Here is a 26,263-nt window from a genome sequence, read left to right on the forward strand (position 1 = left end):
CGGGTGATAGTATAATATTAAAAAAAAACAAACCATGGTCACGGTAGCAGCGGCGGGGGAATGCGCCTCACCACCTCATGGCGCCTCACCACCTCATGGCGCCCCAGGCAACCGCCTATACTTGCCTGGTGGGTGAGACGCCCTGTGTGACAGAACATCTGTGCCTATAGGCTCCTGTGATGTAAATCCGGGCCTTCCTCAAGGGGTACCCAAAATGTTCCGTCAGCCCAACAAACATGACTAACAGTTGCTAACAAGTTTTTCACCAAAAATGAAATCTTCTAACTCATACCCAGTCATGCCATCTTGAGAAGAACCTAAGACTGACCAGTCCAGGAAAGCAGAGATCTCAAAACAACAGTAGGACAAAGTACAGCCCACAGGCAGATTTGTAACAGAGAACGACAAACCAAACTAATCCGAGGAAATGAAAACTACCTGGCCACAAACATAGTAAACAACAGAACTAAATTAATGTCAGCCATCGCCAACATGCCCCAGGAGCACATGACTTAATCATTGCCAGGGCTAACTTCATAGACAGACATTTATAAGAACATTTCTTCAATTGAATCGTTCTCTACACTTCTGGAAAGACGAATGAGTGACAAATTAAGGTAGAACCCTTTTGGAACTATACCTAATGTTGATCATCTGAAATTATTTAAATAAAAAAAAAAAAACTGTCTACAAAAAGGTCATGCAGATCTCCTCGTCGAATTCTCTGCAGATCTTCTGCTCGAACACCTGTGGCATTTTGTTAACTGAATTTAGATGACTGACCCAGGCGCAACCTTCCCCTTCCACAGTTATGATGGCATATAAAACCTCTAATGAGAAACAGCTGGATCTCCGTATTTGGGAGCCGGTTACGCCACGTTGTACCATTTTACAGCTTCATCGGAGTCTGCGCTTCTAAGAAAAGACTCCGATGACTAAAAGTAAGGTCTTGTAATTTATGATACAAGGTGCAGCCAGATGCCAACCCTTGCGAAAGGAGCACTTTTGATTAAATCAACAGCTGGATAAAAATGTACACTGTCAATCATTTTGTGTGAATCATACACCTTTCTTAAGGGACACATGCAAGGAAGTGTGAAAGCAACCATGAGGGGAGAAAACTAAAATAATTTGATACTCCCCTATGGAGAAAGAAGGCTCTGGCTCTCATAGAACCTTTCCGGCCTCTCTCCATGTCCTCGTTCCTTCATTGTCCACCTGGTAAAATAATTAGACTTGTAGGTCGAATAAATCTTCAGCCCTCCTTGGGCATCCTTCAGAATTACCCAGGTCCCCGAGTACGTACAAAGTGGAGTCAATCTGTATTGCGCACATGCAAGTTCGGGCTTGTGCATGCACAGTATGGATGCACCCATCTTCTGAAGTATTTGGGGATGCGAGTCAGGGGCGTAACTAGAAATCACTGGGCCCCCCTGCGAATATTTGGATGGGGCCCCCCCCATAGGTGCCAAATAATCGTAATGGGGCAGCGTTTCACTGTAAATTAATTGTAAAGTGGGCAGCATTTTACCAGACAATCGTAATGTGGGCCAGAAAATCGTAATGTGGGCAGAGTTCACCAGAAAATCGTAATGTGGGCCTTTAGAAAATCATAATGTGGGCAGAGTTCACCAGAAAATCGTAATGTGGGCACCAGTCACCAGAAAATAGTAACGTGAGCAGCAGTCACCAGAAAATTGTAACGTGGGCAGCATTTACCAGACAATCGTAATGTGGGCAGCGTTCACCAGAATATCGTAATGTGGGACAGAAAATCGTAATGTGGGCAGAGTTCACCAGAAAATTGTAACATGGACAGCATTCACCAGACAATCGTAACTTGGGCAGTGTTCACCAGAAAATCGTAATGTGGGCCAGAAAATCGTAATGTGGGCAGCGTTCACCAGAAAATCGTAACGTGGACAGCATTCACCAGACAATCGTAACGTGGGCAGTGTTCACCAGAAAATCGTAATGTGGGCCAGAAAATCGCAATGTGGGCAGCAGTCACCAGAAAATCGCCATCTGGGCAGCAGTCACCAGAAAATTGCAATGTGGGCATCAGTCACCAGAAAATCCTAATGTGGGCAGCAGTCACCAGAATATCGTAATGTGGGCAGCAGTCACCAGAAAATCCTAATGTGGGCAGCAGTCAGTCACCAGAATGTCGTAATGTGGGCAGCAGACACCAGAAAATCCTAATGTGGGCAGCAGTCACCAGAAAATCGCAATGTGGGCAGCAGTCACCAGAAAATCGCAATGTGGGCAGCAGTCACCAGAAAATCGCAATGTGGGCAGCAGTCACCAGAAAATCGCAATGTGGGCAGCAGTCACCAGAAAATCCTAATGTGGGCAGCATACACCAGAAAATCGTAATGTGGGCAGCAGACACCAGAAAATCGCAATGTGGGCAGCAGACACCTGAAAATCGCAATGTGGGCAGCAGACACCTGAAAATCGTAATGTGGGCAGCAGACACCTGAAAATCGTAATGAGGGCAGCAGACACCTGAAAATCGTAATGAGGGCAGCAGACACCTGAAAATCGTAATGTGGGCAGCAGACACCTGAAAATCGTAATGTGGGCAGCAGACACCTGAAAATCGTAATGTGGGCAGCAGACACCAGAAAATCATAATGAGGGCAGCAGACACCAGAAAATCGTAATGAGGGCAGCAGACACCAGAAAATCGTAATGTGGGCAGCAGACACCTGAAAATCACAATGTGGGCAGCAGACACCTGAAAATCGTAATGAGGGCAGCAGACACCTGAAAATCGTAATGAGGGCAGCAGACACCTGAAAATCGTAATGTGGGCAGCAGACACCTGAAAATCGTAATGTGGGCAGCAGACACCTGAAAATCGTAATGAGGGCAGCAGACACCTGAAAATCGTAATGAGGGCAGCAGACACCAGAAAATCGTAATGTGGGCAGCAGACACCTGAAAATCACAATGTGGGCAGCAGACACCTGAAAATCGTAATGAGGGCAGCAGACACCTGAAAATCGTAATGAGGGCAGCAGACACCTGAAAATCGTAATGTGGGCAGCAGACACCTGAAAATCGTAATGTGGGCAGCAGACACCTGAAAATCGTAATGAGGGCAGCAGACACCTGAAAATCGTAATGTGGGCAGCAGACACCAGAAAATCGTAATGTGGGCAGCAGACACCTGAAAATCACAATGTGGGCAGCAGACACCTGAAAATCGTAATGAGGGCAGCAGACACCTGAAAATCGTAATGAGGGCAGCAGACACCTGAAAATCGTAATGTGGGCAGCAGACACCTGAAAATCGTAATGTGGGCAGCAGACACCTGAAAATCGTAATGAGGGCAGCAGACACCTGAAAATCGTAATGAGGGCAGCAGACACCAGAAAATCGTAATGTGGGCAGCAGACACCTGAAAATCACAATGTGGGCAGCAGACACCTGAAAATCGTAATGAGGGCAGCAGACACCTGAAAATCGTAATGTGGGCAGCAGACACCTGAAAATCGTAATGTGGGCAGCAGACACCTGAAAATCGTAATGAGGGCAGCAGACACCTGAAAATCGTAATGAGGGCAGCAGTAATGTGGGGCTGTGGTGGGCAGCGAGCGGCGGGCAGATACATACCTGCTTCCGTGCGTTCCATTGGAGACTTCTCCCTCTAGCGGCTGACGTCACTTCCGGAAGTGACGTCAGCCGCTAGAGGGAGAAGTCTCCGATGGAACGCACGGAAGCAGGTATGTATCTGCCCGCCGCTCGCTGCCCACCACAGCCCCACAGACACTTACGAGCTGGAGGGGAGCACAGAGGGGAGAGCCCCGAGGTGAGGGAGAGGGGGGAACTACCCCTCTCCCCGCCGACTGTGGGCAAGGCTTTCCCCTCATGCTGCCACCCCTCCAGCACCCACAAAACGGCCCCAAGCGGGCCCCAGGGGGGGGCCGGGCCCCCCCGCGGGCGCAGGGGCTGCAGGGCCTATTCCTACGCCCCTGAATTGCGAGTGCTTAAGTAGCCTTCCAAGAAGTCTTGAAGGCAACAATCTTAAAAGGGGGACAGTGAGGGAATGAGAAGACAGAGAGCACCGGAAAGGCATCCAGAGCCTTTCTTCTACTTAGGTGTATATTTGGGTAATTTTTATAATTTTTTTAGGTCACTTCAGATTTCCACAACTCTGGTCATACCATTTTCACCCTCTAAAAGTCCTTTAGACTAATCCAACATCCCACATCCTAACCTTCTTTCCCAGCAGAGTACACTGAGGCAGGGAACACACTTGTCTTTCAGTTTTCTGCGCGCGTTTTTCTGCGTACGTTTTCTGCACACTGAGTGTGTTTCTGTGCAGAAAAACGCAAACGTTTTTTCACAGCAGCTAATGTAATTGATACAGAAAACTGACAAAATGTGCACAATCATGATTTAGAATGTCAGTTTTTTTTCTGCGCAAAACACATTAATGGCCTCAATTCACTAAGCTTTATCAAACACTTTATCAAACGTTTGATAATTTACCTCATGGGTAATATCTAATTTTGAATACACTAAGGTGTTATATGTTTATCGAAGGTTTTATCGCTAAAACGTTGAATAAATCTATAACACCTTAGTGAATTCAAAATTAGATATTACCCATGAGGTAAATTATCAAACGTTTGATAAAGCTTAGTGAATTGAGGCCAATAATAAGTGTGAATTATCCTGTTTATAATCATGATTTCTCAGTTTTTCTGTGCAAAACTGTCAAGTGTGTTTCCTGCCTGACAGTTATTTTTCTCCAGGCTTCTCTGTAAAGATTGAAACACTGGGATTGGGGAAGACTATTGGCCCTTCTCAGTAGTACTATAGTACCTAAAATGTACCGTAACTTTTATTTTTATCATTGCAAATCATCCTAAAAATTTGCCCCTGACTGCATGATATATAATATCACCCATAATTCATTTTTTTTCCTGACGAAGCCTAATTAATTTTATAGGCGAAACATGTTGAAGTTTTGTAAACCTGTGTTTTAACTTGTTATGTTTATGAGGGCTAGATTACGTTGGGTGATATTATATATCTTGTATATGTGAGATCAGGGATTACAGCTATACACCTGAGCCTCACATCCCAGTGCACTGGTAGCAGCTGACTGATATTGCCAAAATTTGTAGTTGGTCTATGGGGATCTCTCTAGTTTGGGGATACTACGGCTATCACCCATTTGTGCCAGCACTGTGAGGAATGCCTGTTCATCGGTGGAATAATATTGGTGTCTCTGCAGGTCCGAGAAGTTGTCAGCTGGCCAGAATGAAGTCCCAGCAATTCACAGAAGTGGCGGAGAACATCGTTTCTGCATCCAATTCATCCCACCTACCACTGGGATACAATTTTTTACTGGCCAACGGAATCCGCCTGTCGGGAAGTGATCTGATGTATACAGAGGAACACAAATCCATAATCGCCTTATCGGAGAGGTTCCTAAGAAAAGACACATATGCCCTGCAACTGGCAGCATACTCCAGTATGTATAGCATGCTGTTGGTACTCTAACTACAAGCAGCGTTCCCCAACCCTGTCCTCAAGGCCCACCAACAGTGCATGTTTTGTAGAAGTCCACATAAGTAGTTAAAGCGGATCCGAGATGAAAAACTAACTATAACAAGTAACTTGTCTATATATCTTATTTAAAGTTTAGATTGTTTACACAGCATATCTAGCTGCAAACAGCTTCAAAAGTTTATGATTATTTATTCCTGTGATACAATGAGGGCAGCCATGTTCTGTTTGTCACAGACTGAGGGCTGGAGATTCTATCAGCCTTGCCTGTGTGTAAATTCAGCCCCCTTTCCTCCTCCCTCCTGCCCTCTGCCTCTGAAATCTCTGGCTAGTAACCTCCCCCTCCTATTGCCCAGACTGAGCTCCCATAAGCCCTTGCAACTGTGCCAAGGCACAAAAGAAGCTGTGGGCAAAGCTTGTTTAGTTTATAGGGAATTAGAGTATTAAAATAAAACAAAACAAGTATTTGGCTTGAGGAATGCCCTATAAACTATATGAAAGGAACACAATTATGCAATGAGTAAAAGTTTATCTCAGATCCACTTTAATCAGCTCTGCTGAGACACTGATTACCTCACCTGTGAACTGTTGGTCGGCCTTGAGGACAAGGTTGGGGAACTCAGTAAATATATAGCACTCCCATCTTCTACAAAATAAGAACATATAGAGCTATAGCCAGGGGCGCAACTACAAATCTTGGGGGCCCCCAGCAAAACTTTGATGTTCACACCATTTCCCTTGCCTACCCTTGGTGATCCTCACGGCCTGGGGGCCCATCTCACAAGGGTCATCAAACAAGTGTGGACATCATCATCTTCACACCCATTACAAGTGTGGCCACAAAAACACCTGATGTGAAGAATGGACCCCTTTATCGGTGGCAGTGAAGTAGTATTTGGGGCCCCTTACAGCTCTGGACCCCCCTGCGATTGCAAGGGCTGCTCTCGTCTAGTTACTCCCCTGGCTATAGCTATAGGGTGAGTGTACTATGGACCTGTTATTTCAGGCCAAATGTAAACAGATCTCTGAGTTCAGCTTGACGTCCGTTTAGCTGGACTTTGATTGCAGTTGAATGACAGTTGCTCAGTTTCAGTTGTTGTACATTATAGACTTCTGTCCTCCGTATAATTTTAGTTTGAGATCAGGTTGACCACACGTCAATGACGGTATTCCATTCTCTAATATAGTAAACTATAACTGAGTATTGATCCGAACTTAAAGGGGCACTATGGAAAAAAATTGTAAAATTTTAAATATGTGCAAACACAGACAAATAAGAAGTACATTTTTTCCAGAGTAAAATGAGCCATAAATGACTTTTCTCCTATGTCGCTGTCACATACAGTAGGTAGTAGAAATCTGACAGAAGTGACAGGTTTTGGACTAGTCCATCTCTTCATAGGGGATTCTCAGCAAGACTTGTATTCTTAATAAAGATATTCCCTAAAAAGGATTTAAACAATGATGCTGGCGAGCCTCCCTGCTCCCTACACAGTTTTTTGGCAGTTGGACAGAGCAACTGCCATTCACTAAGTGCTTTTGAAAATAAATAAATCCCTGAGAATCCCCCATGAAGAGATGGACTAGTCTAAAACCTGTTGCTTCTGTCAGATTTCTACTACCTACTGTAAGTGACCGCATCATAGGAGAAAAGTAATTTATGGCTCATTTTACTCTGGAAAAAAAAACGTTCTTCTTATTTGTATAGGTTTGCAAATATTTTAAATTTTACGATTTTTCGCCATAGTGCCCCTTTAAACTGCAACCAAACATAACTCAGATAACTCTCACTGTGGCTCAGTTTCTTTTCAGTGTCAGTTAATTGATTAGGTAATGTATGAAAAGGCCTAAGTCTTCAATACAGGTTTGGGCTGACTTTGGGTCATCAATCCCTATGATTATAGAATTAGACAGATTATTATTGGAACCTCCAAGTATCTGTGAAATGAGAGAGACCAAGAGCCCAATGGGGTAGTGTTGTTGGACAATGAGATAACTGAAAGGACACGTGTGTAAGTAATATACTCACAAGGGTGTGTTTCAAAACTTGTAACCACCGCCTGAGTCTGTGGTACGTCCCCGCTTGGTGCCCCAGGTCTGTCGGTGCAGATGCTGGTTGCTCACTGTCTTTGATTAGTGGTGAGGGCTCAAAAGTCCTCCAAAATAAAAACCGCTTCGGGGTCTAGACTATGTTAAAAACACTGGTGGCGGTGCCCTTCATGATATGATACTACTATAGATCTTGTATAGCAGAGAAGTGTAACGTCTTACCTTCTCAAAAGGACAAACCATTATTTAATGGAAAAGGAATATTTATTAATGCACAATAGACAACACGTTTCACAGGTCTTGGCCTACTTCATCAGGTCAAAACAAGTGCATGAGAAGTTTACGGTCAAAAGCGTGAGTGCCAGAAATGATTATAGCATAGGGATTGGGGAAGTGGAGTTGCAGTCGGGGATCTTGGGGATGAATTAAAGGTGTTCTGTGCAGCAATTCCTGCTGGCTGGTGCCCGGATTTCTTTTTGCTCTCTTTTGCTACATTATATGCTGTTCATCCGGAGGCATAGCGTTTACTCCTGCTACCCCTTGGGTCTGCCTACCAGGGCAGAGTCTACTTCTATGGAGTTGCAGATGGATAGCATACTGGTTAAGGGTGTTAATGTAGTGTTCGAGCCTTTGACCAGGGTTTGAATCCCGACTGAAGCCTGTACATAAGCCAGTAAGGCTTCCTAATGCTGCTGGTCACCCGTGGAGGACACCCTAACTTGCTGCGACTCTAAAGTGCTTTGAGTTCCAGGAGAAAAGCATGATATAAACGTTATATGTCTTGTCTTGCTTGCTTTCATGTGGCAGATGGAATGGGCAATGGTGGAAGAAAGCAAAATTCCTACAGTTTGTTTCTAGAATTGGCCTACAGTGTGCCGATACCCAACAGCCATAGAGATACAAAGAGCAGAATTGCATCCTTTACTGTGGTCCTGAACTCTTGCACAGGACACAAGGAAAACAGAGAAATGCACCCTGTGTGTTTTTAGAGAGAAGAGCCTGCCTAGTTCCCCCTCATCTTCAAGTAATTACAAGTGTAATTTGATCTCTCAGCTGTGTCATCACAGGAATTCGGCAATCCTCGGCAGACACAGCTAGTATGTAAACACAGGATGTTAACTCTGTCTGCTATCATGAAAGCAGGAAGTAGGCGAACTGCAGATGTATTGCAGGATTTGTATCGGCTTTAACAAAAAAAAATGTTTTTCTTTAAAGGTTATTATGCTGTTGCTTATCTTTTAGAGTGGAGGAAGTTCTGAGCTTTGACTAGTGGTGGTGTGAATAAATGGATTATAGCTTATTCCTTGTTACTGTGATATGCCATGTTCTGCTTTCTCTTGCAGCCTTGAAGTTCTTCCAGGAGAGCAGATCAAATGTTGGAGAGTCAAAGCGGCTGTCATACGTCCCATATACCCCGCAGTGTGATGGACTGGGATACTGGAGCCCCCTGCAGGCCTATCAGGGGACTGGTGAGTATATAGTGATTATCTTGTAGGATTATTTCATGACTGAAGACCTGATGACTGAAGAGCTTCTCCCGCAGGTCACTACTGGTGTGTAGACAATGAAGGAAATTACATTGACGGGTCGCTGACATCTCGGACCTCCACCCCTCCGCAGTGTAAGTGTCTGGGTAAAGGTAACGCCATATGGTATGTTTTCTGTTTTAGGAATTGGATGCACATCAGGAATGACAGCAGTATTAGGATCTCTGAAACCCTTTGCCTTGCCTGCTGGTGGCACTGTTCACAGAACATTTGGCTGCAATTCCCTCCTCCACCCGCAGGTGGTACTGAAATTACAACTAGTCTGGACTTCCACCTTCTACCATTCTCTCACTTTGTTGTTGAGGAATTTTGGCCCACTCTTCATTATAACATTCATTGCTTCATACTATTGAGGTTTGCAGGCATTCTCCTATGCACAGATTTCATGCCACAGCATTTCCATGGGGTTGAGGTCTGGACTTTGTACCATTTCCAACACTTTGTTGTTTGTTTTGTTTTTTTCCCCCCCATCTTGTTCAGTTACAAATTTACTTGGTTAGCGAATATGATATATTGATTTTTGCACTGAAGCGGAGTAACCCTTTAGATTGGTACATGTGTTAATTTCTGCAGGCCAGACATCATGCCAACAAGCCAAAGCAAAATCTCAGCTTTCCAGCTGGGTGCCCAGAAAATCTTCAACCCCGGGAAACGCTGCACCTGATGGGTTTACTCCAAAGTGCACAGAGGTAAGAAAATGCTCTCAGAATGTCTCTTAGTGAGTTAAAATGTTTCAGTGTTTTATAATAACAACACCTTTTAAAAGCAAATTTCTTCCATAAGACTAAAAGCGCACAAGCTTGTCTCAAATCAGTCCATAGTTGTGGTTGGTGACATGTTACAGGGGTAAAAATGTGATCATAAATGCCAAACGAATCAGCTGTTTTTTTAGTTTTGATTTAAACACCTCCAGGGTTGGAGACGCCTGGGTGTGGCATGGCGTTCCAATGAGTAGGGCCGTCAAGACAGAATGCTCTGGTTCCAAAGGTTTTGAGTTGGACTCTGGGGTTGGTCAATTTATTAGGTCCTATTAATCTGAAGTTGATGCAATTGCAACACATTTTTTATTTACTACCTTCAGGTATCCAGGGCCTAGGTTGTGTAGGGATTTGAATGTTAGCGTGCCAATTTTAAAAAGTATTCTCCATTTTATGGATAGCCAATGTAGTGAGTAAAGGATTGGTGTTATATGGCAATGGCGGGGTTGGCTTGTGAACAGCCGTGCGGCAGCATTCTGTACTAGCTGCAGGTGGTGTAGGTCTTTATTTGGGTGGCTGCATAGAGGGCACTGCAGTAGTCCAGCCATGAGGTTATGAAGGCATGAACTAGGGTTAGAAGGTCCTCTGAAGGAATGAGGTGTTTTATTTTTGCAATATTCCTTAGGCGAAGGAAGGAATGTTTCACAACTGCTGAAATTTATACCACTGTATAAGTTCTTTGCAGAACCACGAATTGGCACAGAAGTGCAGCACAACAGGAGGGAGTATGGCATGGATATTCAGAAGTTGTGGATGTATGGGGATATTCGACATCATTTTAGAATTCGCTGGTAGTTCTGCTGGCTGCTGGGAGATAATAGAAGGAAGAAAGTTACAGTAACTATCATCCCAAATCAGAATGCACAGCCATATTTTGCCAGCATCTGCAGGGAATGCTGGACTTTATACATAAGTAATGTATAACTTGTTAAACATTAAAGAGGAACTGTAGTAAAAATAACCTACTGTATTTTTTGGGCTATAAGACTGACTTTTTCTCTCCCAAAAGTGGGGAAAAAAGTCACTGTGTCTTATAGTCCAAATGCAGGGAGTTCCTGACTTGTGAACACCTGCCGATATGAAACTCCAACCCGCTGCAATGTTGGGGGCTCCCTGTACTGTGCCCATGCAGAGGAGGACACAGGGGGACACAAAGGGGGCATAGAGGAGGACACAACAGGGACAGAGGAGTACACAAGGGGGGCAGAGGAGGACACGGAGACACAAGAGGTACAAAGGGGGCATAATACACAAGATGCCCCTTCACCATGGATGCACCAGGTTTAGTATTTATTTTTCCCATGCTTTTTGCCCTTTAAACCTAGGTGTGTCTTATGGTCAGGAGCGTCTTATAATCAGAAAAATACGGTAATAAATCAAATTGATTATTATTATTTTTTTTTTTACAGTATTCATTTATACATTATTTAGTCATTGTTTGCCCATTTTAAAACTTCCCTCTCTCTGATTTACTTTCTGAAAGTTATCACAGGTAATCCTGCCAGGTGATCTCTGCAGAATGTTTTTTTTTTTTTTTTTTTACTGAGAGTACCAAAGCCAGTATAAAATATACCTGGTCTCCCATAATGCTCCGGGAGGAAAATTCCACATAGCTAAACATCACTGGGAGGGCGGGGCTACATTCAATGTACAGCAATTAATAGCTATAGGAAGTGTTCCTGATGCTGAATCCAGGAAATTAGCATAAAAATGGTATCCTGAATAATTTACTGCCTTCTACAATATGTCAGTGGTCACTACAGTGCCTCTGTAATGCTATTTTCTGCTGCTATGTGAAACAATGGTTGTGCTTTATCTTAGAGCGGACGGTTCGCTTCCTCGCAGAGTTCAGACTCGGACTTCTGGTGCGTCAGTTCTGCAACGGGAGAGCTTCTGCCTCTGGAGGATGGAGATACTTTGGAGAATAACAAGTGTAAGTTGTAATATAGCAGTAGGAGAACAGAGGCGCCAGCAGGATAAAAGCGGATAAAAACTTTAAAATTTGCTGGGAGGAAGCGGTGGACTTACCTCCATAAAGCAGACACGAAAGACTGTCTGAATAGTAGCAATCACATTTATTAACTAGTACCCCAAAACAGTGCAACGCGTTTCGCAGGCCCAGCCCGCTTCATCAGGCAATAAACATGGGGACAAGACAGAATTTCAGCAATAGCAGGTGTAGCGCCTCAGTGCTTTTTTAATAGTAGCAATCACATTTATTAACTAGTACCCCAAAACAGTGCAACGCGTTTCGCAGGCCCAGCCCGCTTCATCAGGCAATAAACATGGGGACAAGACTGTAGACAAGAGACAGTACATTATGCTATAGTAAATTCTGCAAATTTGCATATCAATATATTGCATATCATAAAACATACCATTTGAAAAATTGCTTTGTGGAGATGGCTTAAAATAGTTGGGTGTGCAAGTAAACAATAGGGGGTAGAGGCTATGGTGCTCGTGATAGTAATGGGCTATGGGGTGTTATTTTACACAGATTTGCAATGAGTGATATTGGTAATGGAAAAGGGTATATGTCAGACAAGAGTAATGGGTAATCGAGCATTGAGAAGAGAACAGGGGGCCAGAAATATAGGGTAAAGCGTGCAAATAAAATAACATAAAGAACTCACCAGAATTTCAGCAATAGCAGGTGTAGCGCCTCAGTGAAGTGGTGAAGACGCTCAACTCCTTATATATACAGGTTCTTGCTAAAAGGGCCAATTAGATGTATGGGAGGTGTTAGGTGGGCAGGGTTAGGGCGAGTGTGCGAGCAGCCAATGGGCTCTCGCCACCTGTGTTCAGTGAGTTGGGTTTTTGGGAAGGGTGGGTGGGGTTAGGGCGGGTTTGTGAGTAGCCAATGGGTTCTCGCCACCTGTGTTCGGGGTATTGGGTAGTTAGGGGGCGGATACAGGTATCATGGTTACCAAATGTGCAGCTGAATAGTGTACTAGCTGAAGAGAAGGTTTAGTAAACAATATAACAAAAATGGAGATGACTTATCAAGACTGGTGCGAAGCAGAGTAAACCAGACCAAAATCCAACCGCTGTCCAAGGTAACCAATCAGAATCCTTGTTTCATTTAGCTGGTAAATCTGGTTGGTTGCTCTAGGCCAGCCTTTCTCAACCTTTCTACCCTGGAGGAACCCTGCAAATAAGTTTTTGATGTCAAGGAACCCCTGCAAACAATGGTTTGATCTCGAGGAACCCCGGCATTTACTTTGGAGGACGCATGGTCTTTAAAAGTATGTGTGGCTGTTTATTTCACTACCCCCATTACACTACCACTCACTATACTGTCTCCTGACCTCCCAATGTAGTGCTTCTTGTTACAGTACCACCTATTATAGTGTGCTATATACTTCCCCCACGATGGGGGAAAATTCCAAGGAACCCCTGCAGAGTACTCAAGGTTGAAAAAGCCTGCTCTAGGCAATAGTGATGGTCATGTCCAGGAGGACTCCTAGAGAAGCATGTGATTTGTTTCAACAGCTGATAGATTTGCAAGGTTCTGATTTGCTGTGATCACATCCTGCTTTAGCACATGATCATGACTAGCGAATCAGAGTCTTACATCATCTATCACCGGACCAAACTGATCGCATGCTTCTCCATGGTTTATCCTAGACATGACCATCACTACTCGGCAGCTGCTGCAAGTTGGCCCTAGCTGTTTTTGCACTAGACTTTATAAATTACAGCCACTGGGCATCTCCAGTGATCCCTCAAGATCCCTGCATGGGGCACCAGTAGTAAATTACAAACCTGACGTGGAGGAAACTCACCCCAGGTTTGATACTTATATTACAAGAGGTAAGGCCAGTTCTAGGCTTTTTGCTGCCTGAGGCAGACTTGTGAGGATGCCCCCAACCCCTGATTTGGAATGATCGCACAGCACCCGACAATTTACTCTGCTTCATGTAATGTTCTCACATGACATGCTGCAGCTCAACACACAATATCACACTGGCTGGCTGTGAGTCTGTGACAAACAAACCGCTCTCCCTCAGCTAGTCATTCTTCCCCAGGAAGGTACAAATAAGAATAATCTATTATGTACAGTTATCTACAGATATATCTAGCACACTTCAATCCTTACTTGTAAGCAAGCTACTCCTTTGTGGACAGATCACAGATAAATCATTCCAGCCCCCTGTCTGTGTCTGACCCTGCAAGCTGAGCTAAGTCAAGGAGGACAGGGAGAGAAATACGGCATGTGTAATTCCTCTGTAGCTAAGCATTGCTTGATTTTACAGATATGAAGTTTTCAATCAGGATGATACCATTTATTGGCTAACTTAAAAGAAAAACAGTACGCTTTCCTCAGATTTTATGCCTGTTGACAGACAATGTTAGAACACACAGCTTTACATACATTGAACATCAATAGAAAGTACAGAGTTTTCTTGCAAAGCTAGAGAGAGATTTTTTGCAGATATAAGTGCCATCTAGATAAATTAACTCCAAGGGATCTTGAAAGGATTGTGAGGTATCTGTAGCAAATGGATAAGACCCTGTCTTTATTTAACCCCTACATAAACTAAAGATGACATGGGGAGTTCTTTTTTCTGACCTTATCTGGTTCACTGCACACTGTTGGAGCCTGGAAACAGTTAACTGTATGACCCTAAGCGGGACAGAGGGGGAGGGGAGAGACACTTTGGGGTGCACTGTGATTCCCATGGCGACCACAGTTTAGCACTGCCAATGCTTTAAAGGGCAGCTACTTTGCATCAACTGAAAAAAAAAGAATGTCCTAGGTTACATTGTATGTGTGCTCGAAAAATTGCATGTTAAGGGTGCCCTTTTTTGTACAGTTTAAAGAGTGAGGGATGTATGTGGGAAGGGGATTCCAGAGAGGCTCATGAGAAGTCCTGTAGGGAGTCTAGGGGAGGAATGAAGAAGGTGGTATGCAGAGAGAAGGTTGCGGTTTGGATGGTATTAATGGAGACTGGAAATATTGGACGTATTAGAAATGGTCAACGAGTTATTTATAATTCCAGCTGTTATTTATAATTCCAGCTTGCATGCAAATACAGTACAATGTAAATTTTATGTGGCTTCTTATTGGGCCAATCAAATGCACTACCTTCAAATATTCATACAAGTTAGGACGTTTCAGCATTTCATTGACCATCCCTAATATAATTCCCCTCAGGTCCAGGTCCTCAGTCTCGTGTTCAGTGTGATGAAGAGAAGAACGTGTGTTACTGTGTACTGCCGGATGGTGAGGAGGCTTCTGGGACTCGGGTCACCGTGGTGGACAGGTCAAGCACTTTATGCCAAGGTAGGTCCTCTTCATCCACACCTTCCAGCTTATGGCCCCCTGCACGCTGCATGCGATTCCGATTCCTAATAGTTTTTTTACATGCGATTCCAATTTTTAATCGTTACTGCATGCTGCGGTTTTTCTGCGTTTTTCCTGTTAATAGCATTTAGAGAAAATTGGAAATGCAAATCGGATGTGCAGTATATCGCATGTAAAAAAACGATTAAAAATCGGAATCGCATGCAGTGTGCAGGGAGCCTAAAAGGATGTTATTTCATGTTCTGCTTTGTATTTTTAGATTGATGCTGGTTTGTCAGTTGCTCTCACATTTGCCAGCTTCTGCTGTCAGCAACAGGTTTGCGTATAAATTGGAACTCACCTATTTAATGTACTATACTTTTCAGACTATACAACACACTTTTTCTCCCCCAAAAAGGGGGGAAAAGTCAGGGCATCTTATAGTCCGAATAATATATGGGTGCCAAGTATGTTCTACTGAGGGAGTGCAGTGTTTGGCTCCAATGATGATGGAGCTGCGATCCCACCGTCGAGACCATCGGCTCCAATTAAGAAGGGAGCAGTGAGCGACCGTGATTGGCGGTCTGCAATGTAAATATGTACGCAGCACACCGAAACAAAAGAACAGAGAACATAGGCTAAGAGGACATGGGGACAGTCACAGTGGACACAAGGGGATGGAGGACTCACAGGGAAAAAGGATAAGGCAAAACAGGGGACACTGTACACAGGGGGACACAGGGCATGGGGATGGGGGACAGAGGAGCACGGAGGGGTGAAACACTGGAGGACAGAGGACACAGGGGACACAAGAGGTACAAGGAAGGCACAAGGGGGTCATAATAATTGGCGGGAAAAGGTCCATAAGACGCCCCTGCCCCATGGATGCACCAGGTTTAGTATATTATTTTTTCTCTTGGTTTTGTCATCTAAACCTATGTGCGTCTTATAGTCCGGATTGTCTTATAGCCCAGAAAATACGGTAGTTGACATTAGAACTTTAGGTTGCGATTATAGGTAGCCAGATGTCCCCCCAGTATAGGTGGCCAGATATCCCACCCACTATAGGTAGCCAGATATCCCCCCAGTATAGGTGGCCAGATCCCTGCTGTATAGGTAGCCAGATATTCCCCCAGTATAGGTGGCCAGATCCCTGCTGTATAGGTAGCCAGTTATCATCCCAGTATAAGAAGTCCAATGTCCCCCAGTATAGATGACCAGATGACCCCCCCCAGTATAGGTAGCCAGATGACCTACAAAATATAGGTAGCCAGATGCCCCCCCCAGTATAGGTGGCCAGAGGACCCCCCAGTATGGGTAGCCAGATGCCCCCCCAGGTATGGGTGGCCAGATGCCCCCCCAGCCCTCCAGGTATGGGTGGCCAGATGTCCCCCCAGTATAGATGGCCAGATGACCTCCGCAGTGTAGGTAGCCAGATGGCTCCCCCAGTATAGGTAGCCAGATGTTGTTCCAGTATTGGCAGCCAGAGCCGCCCATCATGCAGAGAGCAGTGGAGCGAGAGGTATCTCTCCATCTGTAGCCGGGAGAGACGCACACAATCATTCTTCCTCTTCGAGCTGCTGGACTCCAATAGCTGCAGTGGTGTCAGTTATCACGTAAACCGCCGGTTGCGGCAGGTCACGTGATGACTGACATCCTGCAGCTATGGAAACCAGGACACCAAAGAAAAAGCCAGATCGCTGTCTCTCCTTGCCACGGTCCGTGAGTACCTTACTTTATATGTGTAACCACTAACCAGTTGTTTTTTCTCCTGGAGTATAAATATTATGATTACAGGCATTGCAGTTGCTGTAGCTGTCTTTTTTTTTGCATCATCACTGCTTACAAATTGTGTCTATTGCTCCTCCAGCACCAGTGTGTCCACTTCCATTCGGTGTCCAGGAAGTCAGACATGGATCCCTGTTCTGTTTGGAGATTCTGGAATCCGGAGAGAAGCTTCAGAAGTGTCAGCTGATGTGCCAAGAGGGATACACAAATGTCTTCTCCACCTATACCTACACATGTGACCAGAAGACGCAAATGTGGGCGTCACCTCCGCCTCATGCCCAACCATGCCAACGTAAGGTTCTGTTCATACCACAGGGGGGCGCTGGACCGGTCACAGCCTCCTCATGCCCAGCCATGCCATCGTAAGGTTCTGCTCATACCACAAGGAGGTGCTGGACAAAATTAAATTTAACGAAATGCAAGGAGAAGAGATAGGCTTGGCAGTATTGCGGTTTATTTGCCATTCATAAATAGTTCATGCAGCAGTACAATTCATAGTGCTTATCATGGCAGGGGGTGCTGGAAGGGCAGTGGGTGCCAATGGTGCACAACCTGACGAACGTTTCACTGTGCTGTGCTTCTTCTGAGGCCAAATGTGCAGGGCCGGTCCTGGACTTTCTGCTGCCTGAGGCAAAGATCGTAAAGGCGCCCCCCCCCCCCCCCAATATTTCTACATAACATTACATCCCCCACACAACCGACCGTGTCCGTGAAGGAAAGCCTGAGTGACGCAGCAAAGTGAGTGACTGACTCACCATGGATTGGGTCTCCCTCCGGGTCTGGCGGCGGCGAAGGGTGGGCATCCGCATCCAGCATGCATCCTGCACTGGCAGGGGACAGACGGCTGCGGTCTGCGGCGGGCATGCTCCATCTCGGATCTGAGGGATCTCGCGCTGGGCCAGTGAGCGGCGGCCGGCGGCAGCCAGCCAGCCTCATCATCATCATCGTCACGGTCACGTCGGCGGCGCTCGCTGCTCAGTGACTGACCATGACAATCAGCCGCAGCCAGGGCAGCAGAGCGGGCGGCAGCCGCCGCCATCAAATCAGCAGGCTTAGGCACTAGGCAGCGTCATCAGCGTGCAGCCTTGGAGGAGACAGGAGAGGCTGCAGAGCTCGGAGTCGTCGGACTCGGAGGCCGGCGGCAACAGTGCAGTTTCTAGGCTAAAATGCACCCAGGGCGAGGGTGTAAAAATTGCGCCCCCCCCCCCAGTATAGGTAGCCAGCTATAGGTCCCCCCCGAGTATAGGTGGCCAGGCATGGGTGAGCCAGTAAAGTTGCCCCCAGTATAGGTTAGCCAGGTAGTTGCCTCCAGTATAGGTAGCCAGTATAGTTGCCCCCAGCATAGGTTAGATAGGTAGGTACCCCCAGTATAGGTTAGTTAGGTAGGTGCCCCCAGTATAGGTAGCCAGTATAGTTGCCACCTGTATAGGCTAGCTAGGTAGGTAGGTGCCCCTAATACAGGTTAGATAAGTGCCCCCAGTATAGGTTAGATAGGTAGCTTCCCCCCAGTATAGGTTAGATTAGGTCGCTGCCCTTCAGTATATGTTAGATTAGGTAGGTGCCCCCAGTACAGGTTAGATTAGGTAGGTGCCCCCAGTATAGATTAGATAGGTAGCTGCCCCCAGCATAGGTTAGACAGGTAGCTGCCCTCCAGCATAGGTTAGATAGGTAGCTTCCCCCCAGTATAGGTTAGATAGGTAGCTGCCCCCCAGTATAGGTTAGATAGGTAGAGATGAGCTGAAATTTTCGAAATTTCGCATTACTAAAATTACGCATGCGAAATTTGCGATTACGATGCGAAATTACAGTAGCGTAATTGCCATTAAAATCGTAATTGAAAATACCGTAAGCGTAATTTTCAACGCGTAATTTCGCGTTTCGTTCATGCCGTAATTTCGCATTAAACGCTACCGTAATTTCGCGTTAAACCGTAACGCTCCGTATAATATAAAAAAGCCGCCGACTTTAAGGGTTAATAGCAAAGCCCCCTTAAATGCTAAGAGCCTCAAATTTGGAGAATATATTAAGGAGATCAGGAGGAATAAGAGGAAAATTTTTTTTTCAAAAAGACCTTATAGTTTTTGAGAAAATCGATGTTAAAGTTTCAAAGGAAAAATGTAAACATTTAAAAACCCGCCGACTTTAACGGTTAATAGCAAAGCCTGCTTAAAGTTTAGGAACACCAAATTCCCAGGGTATATTAAGGGGATCAGTGGTAATAAGAGTAAAAAATTTTTTTTCAAAAAGACCTTATAGTTTTTGAGAAAATCGATTTTTAAGTTTCAAGGGCGAAAATTTCTTTTAAATGCAGAAAATGTCAGTTTTTTTTGCACAGGTAACAATAGTGTATTATTTTCATAGATTCCCCCAAGTGGGAAGAGTTTTACTTACTTCGTTCTGAGTGTGGAAAATATAAAAAAAAAACGACGTGGGGTCCCCCCTCCCAGACCTCTTTAACCCCTTGTCCCCCATGCAGGCTGGGATAGCCAGAATGCGGAGCACCGGCCGCGTGGGGCTCCGCACCCTGACTATACCAGCCCGCATGGTCCATGGATTGGGGGGTCTCGGAAGGGGAGGGGCAGCCAAGCTTTCCCCTCCCCCTCCGAGCCCTTGTCCAATCCAAGGACAAGGGGCTCTTCTCCACCTCCGATGGGCGGTGGAGGTGGAGGCCGCGATTTCCTGGGGGGGAGGTTCATGGTGGAATCTGGGAGTCCCCTTTAAAAAGGGGTCCCCCAGATGCCCACCCCCCCTCCCAGGAGAAATGAGTATAGAGGTACTTGTACCCCTTACCCATTTCCTTTAAGAGTTAAAAGTAAATAAACACACAAACACTTAGAAAAAGTATTTTAATTGAACAAAAAACATAACCACGAAAAAAGTCCTTTAATATTCTTAATTAACCATTAATACTTACCTGTCCCTTTAAATAAATGATCCCACGCAATATCCTCGGAAATGTTCTATCAGTTACAATGTAACAAAGTTATTACAATGTAACAACTTTGTTACATTGTAACTACGCCGCACCCGACGTCACTCACCGCCGCCGCCGCCTCTGTGCTGCAGGACCCGACAGAGCTCTGAGCTATATAGCTCAGAGCTCTGAGAAGCATCTTTGTATTTTGGCTCCAAGGAGCCCCATTGGTCCTTAGCAGACCAATGGGGTTCCTTCTGATTTGAAGGAACCCCATTGGTCTGCTAAGGACCAATGGGGCTCCTTGGAGCCAAAATACAAAGATGCTTCTCAGAGCTCTGAGCTATATAGCTCAGAGCTCTGTCGGGTCCGTGCAGGACGCTAAGTCCCCGCCGGCTCCGCTGCCCTCCCCGCCTCTCCCACATGTCACCCACATGTCACCCACATGTGGGTGACAGATGTGGGCGGGGTGGACAGCGGGAGCTGCGGGGACTTAGCGTCCTGCACGGACGCGTAATTGCTGCGGCGGCTGAGCGGCGAGTGACGTCGGGTGCGGCGTAGTTACAATGTAACAAAGTTATTACATTGTAATAACTTTGTTACATTGTAACTGATAGAACTTTTCCGAGGCTATTTCGAGGGATCATTTATTTAAAGGGACAGGTAAGTATTAATGGTTAATTAAGAATATTAAAGGACTTTTTTCGTGGTTGTTTTTTGTTCAATTAAAATACTTTTTCTAAGTGTTTGTGTGTTTATTTACTTTTAACTCTTAAAGGAAATGGGTAAGGGGTACAAGTACCTCTATACTCATTTCTCCTGGGAGGGGGGGTGGGCATCTGGGGGACCCCTTTTTAAAGGGGACTCCCAGATTCCACCATGAACCTCCCCCCCAGGAAATCGCGGCCTCCACCTCCACCGCCCATCGGAGGTGGAGAAGAGCCCCTTGTCCTTGGATTGGACAAGGGCTCGGAGGGGGAGGGGAAAGCTTGGCTGCCCCTCCCCTTCCGAGACCCCCCAATCCATGGACCATGCGGGCTGGTATAGTCAGGGTGCGGAGCCCCACGCGGCCGGTGCTCCGCATTCTGGCTATCCCAGCCTGCATGGGGGACAAGGGGTTAAAGAGGTCTGGGAGGGGGGACCCCACGTCGTTTTTTTTTTATATTTTCCACACTCAGAACGAAGTAAGTAAAACTCTTCCCACTTGGGGGAATCTATGAAAATAATACACTATTGTTACCTGTGCAAAAAAAACTGACATTTTCTGCATTTAAAAGACATTTTCGCCCTTGAAACTTAAAAATCGATTTTCTCAAAAACTATAAGGTCTTTTTGAATAATTTTTTTTCCCTCTTATTCACACTGATCCCCTTAATATACCCTGGGAATTTGGTGTTCCTAAACTTTAAGCAGGCTTTGCTATTAACCGTTAAAGTCGGCGGGTTTTTAAATGTTTACATTTTTCCTTTGAAACTTTAACATCGATTTTCTCAAAAACTATAAGGTTTTTTTAGAAAAAAAATTTTCCTCTTATTCCTCCTGATCTCCTTAATATATTCTCCAAATTTGAGGCTCTTAGCATTTAAGGGGGCTTTGCTATTAACCCTTAAAGTCGGCGGCTACCTAACATTGATACATGCGTCAACTTTTCCGCTTCGGGAGCATGACCATACGCATTAATTTCATAATAACAGTTCCAATGCGAAAATTACGCGAAAATTACGGTTACGCGAAATTTCACGAAATCCTTCTTCATTACGATTATGTACTTACGGCCATAAACGTAATTACACTAATCACGCGAAATTTCGCGAAATCGTAATTACTCCATTACGCTCATCTCTATAGATAGGTAGCTGCCCCCCAGTATAGGTTAGATAGGTAGCTGCCCCCCAGTACAGGTTAGATTAGGTAGGTGCCCCCCAGTATAGGTTAGATAGGTAGCTGCCCCCCAGTATAGGTTAGATAGGTAGCTGCCCCCCAGTATAGGTTAGATAGGTAGCTGCCCCCCAGTATAGGATAGATAGGTAGCTGGCCCCCAGTATAGGTTAGATTAGGTAGCTGCCCCCCAGTATAGGATAGATAGGTAGCTGCCCCCAGTACAGCTTAGATTAGGTAGGTGCCCCCCAGTATAGGATAGATAGGTAGCTGCCCCCAAAACAGGTTAGATTAGGTAGGTGCCCCCCAGTATAGGATAGATAGGTAGCTTGCCCAGTATAGGTTAAGTAGGTAGGTGCCTCCTCATAATGGCGGAGGGGGGAGCCGGAGCCGCGGGGAGGGCAGCCCGACCTCTCCCTCCCTCTCCCCGGGCCGCTCTCCATGCTCCCCTCTCGGACTGCAGGCAGCAGAGTTAGCGCTGCTGTACACAGCTGTTACTCACCTCCCTGGATCCGATCGCCGCTCCCGCCCTGCTGGTCTCCTCTCTGCAATGTAGCCGCTGCTGATACACACGCTGCTTCCTGTTTACACAGGAAGCAGCCGCGTGTGTATCAGCCGGCTAGGCAGAGAGGAGACCAGCAGGGCGGGAGCGGCGATCGGATCCAGGGAGGTGAGTAACAGCTGTGTACAGCAGCGCTTCCCTGCGCGCTAACTCTGCTGCCTGCAGTCCGAGGGGGGAGCATGGAGGGCGGCCCGAGGAGAGGGAGGGAGAGGTCGGGCTGCCCTCACCGCGGCTCTGGCTCCCCCCGCTATCACAGCCACGTCATCTGGTGCCGCCCCTCCACTTCCTGCCGCCTGAGGAACCCGCCTCACCCCGCCTCATGGGTGGGCCGGCCCTGCAAATGTGCACTGGTGCACCGGCATTCTGCAGTCATGTAACAAGCGGCACAAGGAGAGGAGAGGTTAACCTGACAGATGGAAGTTATATTACACTGAAAGAATAACCTGTGTGGCAGATAAAAGCAAACAGCTGGTATTTTCTAGGTGGGAGAAATATGATAGAGGTGGGGGTTGGTCATGTTAATACTGGTGTACAAAAAGTTACTGGCATTCTGCAATCATGAGAGAGAGAGGTTAACCTGACTGAAGCATGTTATGTTACAGAAAAAAATACATTGTCAAGTAAAAGTAAATGGCTCTACTTTCCTGATGGTCCTTGTATATTTTTTAAACATTTTGAGACCAATAAATAAGTAACAACAAATGTTGGTTCATGCCTTTCTAGGGGTGGAGTCCTACCATGTGGTGCAGACTCAGGCCTGGTTCCAGCTACTGCTTCCCACAGGTAAAATGTGCACCGACGATTACTCCGGACTGCTGGAAGCTTTCAGGACCTTCATACTGGATGACCTGCAGGCCCGGGGACTCTGCCATATTCAGGTATTGGATCTTCTCTGCATGCATGTACAATACATTGATGTATAAAACCCTCACAACCAAGTCCGGATTTTCCATAAGGCCTACGGACACCTTATGTGGGAAATGCGGCTCCCTCCTCAGATCACTAACTTCAGGACCTTACAGTGTAATCCCTGCCTCATATCACTAACCTCAGGCACTTACACCCTAATTGTCTCAGGTTACTGGTAAGGATGATATGAGACAGTGATTAGAGTGTAAGATTCTAAGGACAGTTTGTGACATAAGGAAGGGATTAGAGCTCAGAATATTTTTACTAAGGGGTGTGGCCTTAGTTCAGGGAGGAGTTTAGGGCATCAGAACACCTGTGCCTACTGGTCTATGTTGTAAATCCGGTGTGCTTACAACGTGTGCAAAAATGCTGCAAATCGGCGTCTGTGAAAAACAGTTTGCACTCTTCAATTTGGGAAAAGAATCTCTTCCCCCAAACCACAGATATTTTGTAGCTCATCTTACTTTGGCTACTAAAATAGCATTCTCCAGATACTGGAGAAATCCTAAGACCCCTTACCTGAAAGAGGTTATGCAGATTGTCAACACCAATCAAGCATATGGACGAATGTTTGCCAACCTTCATGATTTATTTTGACCTTCATTGGGAATAATGCTAGATACACATGATGAGATTTTTCAGCCGATTTCGATTTTCCGATCGATTTTCCGAACAATTTTCGAATCTTTTCTTATCACTTTCCATTCACTTCTATGAGAAATTGATCAGAAAAACGATCGAAAATAAGATCGGACATGTTGTAAATTATCTATCGAACCATCCATCTGCCAAACTATCTTATGGTGTGTACCTAGCATTATGGGACAACAGAGATGAGGATTTGTTTTGATTTATTATCAACACGGTGATAAGTGGATAAGAATAGAGTAATTAAAAATTGTCATAATTTCAGAACCTAAAAAGGCGTGCATGAAAAAAGGGCACCGTGAAAAAAGGGCCCGGCTGCATAACGATATGGCACCAGTGGATAACGAAATCTGATAACGATAAACATCGTCGTCAAACTTGGTTAACAATAAATACCGTTGCAAAACAGACAGGAAATAATAACAAAAAGATATTAATGTTAAAAATCGTTACATAATTCAACAATACAGCTTAACCTGGTGGTGCCTAACCCTAACCACCCCCCTGGTGTTGCCTAACCCTAACCACCACCCCCTGGTGTTGCCTAACCCTAACCACCACCCCCTGGTGTTGCCTAAAACTAACCGCCGCTCGGGTGGTACCCAACCCTAACCACTCCCCCTGGTGGTGCCTAAAACGAACCACTCCCCCGGTGGTGCCTAACCCTGACCTTTCCCCCTGGTGGTGCCTAAAACTAACTACTCCCCTGGTGGTGCCTAACCCTGACCTTTCCCCCTGGTGGTGCCTAACCCTAACCACCCCCCTGGTGTTGCCTAAAACTAACCGCCGCCCGGGTGTTGCCTAACCCTAACCATTCCCCCTGGTGTTGCCTAACCCTAACCACTCCCTCTGTAGAAACACCCTTTTACACATCCTCTATAATAAAACCCAAGTGTCTCTGCGTCCCATGTCCCTGTGTGTGTGTTTTGTTGTACTGCGCATGTGCAGGGAGGGACGCAGAGACAATGAAGGGGAGTGATGCGCGGCAAGGGATGACTGGCCAAGAGGTGGGATGACGGGCCAAGGGGTGGGATGACGGGCCAATGGGTGGGCGGACGGGCAGGCGTGCATGCGTGCGGCGGGTGCATGCGCAGTGACAGACCTAGCCTGTTTTTAAACGGGCTAAGGTCACTAGTAGAAACAATAATATCTTTGATAACGTAAAATCTGTACATATAAACAAAATAATATGATAAAAACTATAATGTTGCAAGCTTGTAAAAGGATAACATACTTCAAAAACTGTAATGTTCTAATGTTGTTAAGGATATTTATTGCGGCGCCCTTTTTTCTGTTTTTTTTTTTTTGCCGTATTAATGATAATTGCATTAGAGTCTATGGCGGCGCCCTTTTCGTCCACCCTCAGCCGGCGCCCTTTTTTCCTGCTACCCTAGAAAGTAATGGTCATGTTGATCTTTTCTGTTCTATACTGGTTGCTTTGCCTTAATTAGGCCAATTTGGTTTTCTTTTTTATTGATTATTTTACATGATTTATGTTAATTTATTTTCTAATATGATGGTGTAGTCTATTGTGCTCTCCACAGTACTAAGTTGGGTGAGTAGAGCGCACTGTATAATCATTGGATGGATATATACTCTATTGTAAATGGAAGGTTTCGTGATACTCTACAGTTTCTTGCATAATATTGTAAACTGCTATACCTTTCCATAAAATGTTTTGAAAATGAAAAACCGTTCACAAATTGTGAACCAGCTTGTAGTTTAATATTGGCAGTACAGGAGCAAATATCATTTCTATTGAACATAGCCTATGACACATCCGAGCAGATTAAAAATAAAAAAAATCCACTTACCTGGGGCTTCCTACAGCCCCTGCCCGCCGTTCTGTGCCCTCGCCACAGCTTGCTCCACGCTGGTGGTCCTGGGTCCCCTACGTCGCGGGATTCCTACTGCGCCTGCGCGAGCGGCTCTCAGAGTTGCGCTGACGTCATTTGGACTGTACAGCGCAGGCGCAGAACTATTGCACTGTACAGTCCAGATGACGTCAGCGCAACCAGTGAACCGCACGCTGGAGCGCAGAGGTAGCCGATACGGAAGCCGACCTGGCGAGGTCGGCATCGCCACTGGAGGGGATCTGGAGCCACCAGAGCTGCGGCGAGGGCACAGGACAGATGCCAGGGGCTGGAAGAAGCCCTCAGGTAAATGGATATTTTATTTTCCTCGGACCACTCCTTTAAAGTACACCTGAAATGAGAGAGATATAGAGGCCGCCATATTTATTTGCTTTTAAAGTCATTGGGAATCGATTTAAAACAACCCCAAAAAACAGCAAGATACTTACCTAAGGAGAGGGAAGGCTCTGGGTCCTATATAGCTTTCCCACCCCTCTCTCGGTCCCCGCTCCAGTGCTGGCTCCTGGTAGAAGTATTTGACCA

The 26,263-nt window shown here is 45.7% G+C and overlaps 1 protein-coding gene across 2 annotated transcripts in view; it reads left to right on the forward strand.

Moving 5' to 3' along the window:
* TG (thyroglobulin) overlaps positions 1–26,263 on the forward strand; it is a 329,528-nt gene that overhangs the window by 49,459 nt on the left and 253,806 nt on the right. For both annotated transcript variants that reach the window (XM_068238045.1, XM_068238046.1), the window contains 8 exons: positions 5,253–5,492; positions 8,920–9,045; positions 9,120–9,197; positions 9,697–9,812; positions 11,703–11,814; positions 15,040–15,168; positions 17,039–17,248; positions 23,034–23,188. In XM_068238045.1, coding sequence (XP_068094146.1) covers positions 5,253–5,492; positions 8,920–9,045; positions 9,120–9,197; positions 9,697–9,812; positions 11,703–11,814; positions 15,040–15,168; positions 17,039–17,248; positions 23,034–23,188 — 1,166 coding nt within the window. The remainder of the gene's footprint in view (positions 1–5,252; positions 5,493–8,919; positions 9,046–9,119; positions 9,198–9,696; positions 9,813–11,702; positions 11,815–15,039; positions 15,169–17,038; positions 17,249–23,033; positions 23,189–26,263) is intronic.

This window comes from Hyperolius riggenbachi, chromosome 5 (assembly GCF_040937935.1).
Source record: "Hyperolius riggenbachi isolate aHypRig1 chromosome 5, aHypRig1.pri, whole genome shotgun sequence".
In the NCBI taxonomy this organism is placed as follows: Eukaryota; Metazoa; Chordata; class Amphibia; order Anura; family Hyperoliidae; genus Hyperolius; species Hyperolius riggenbachi.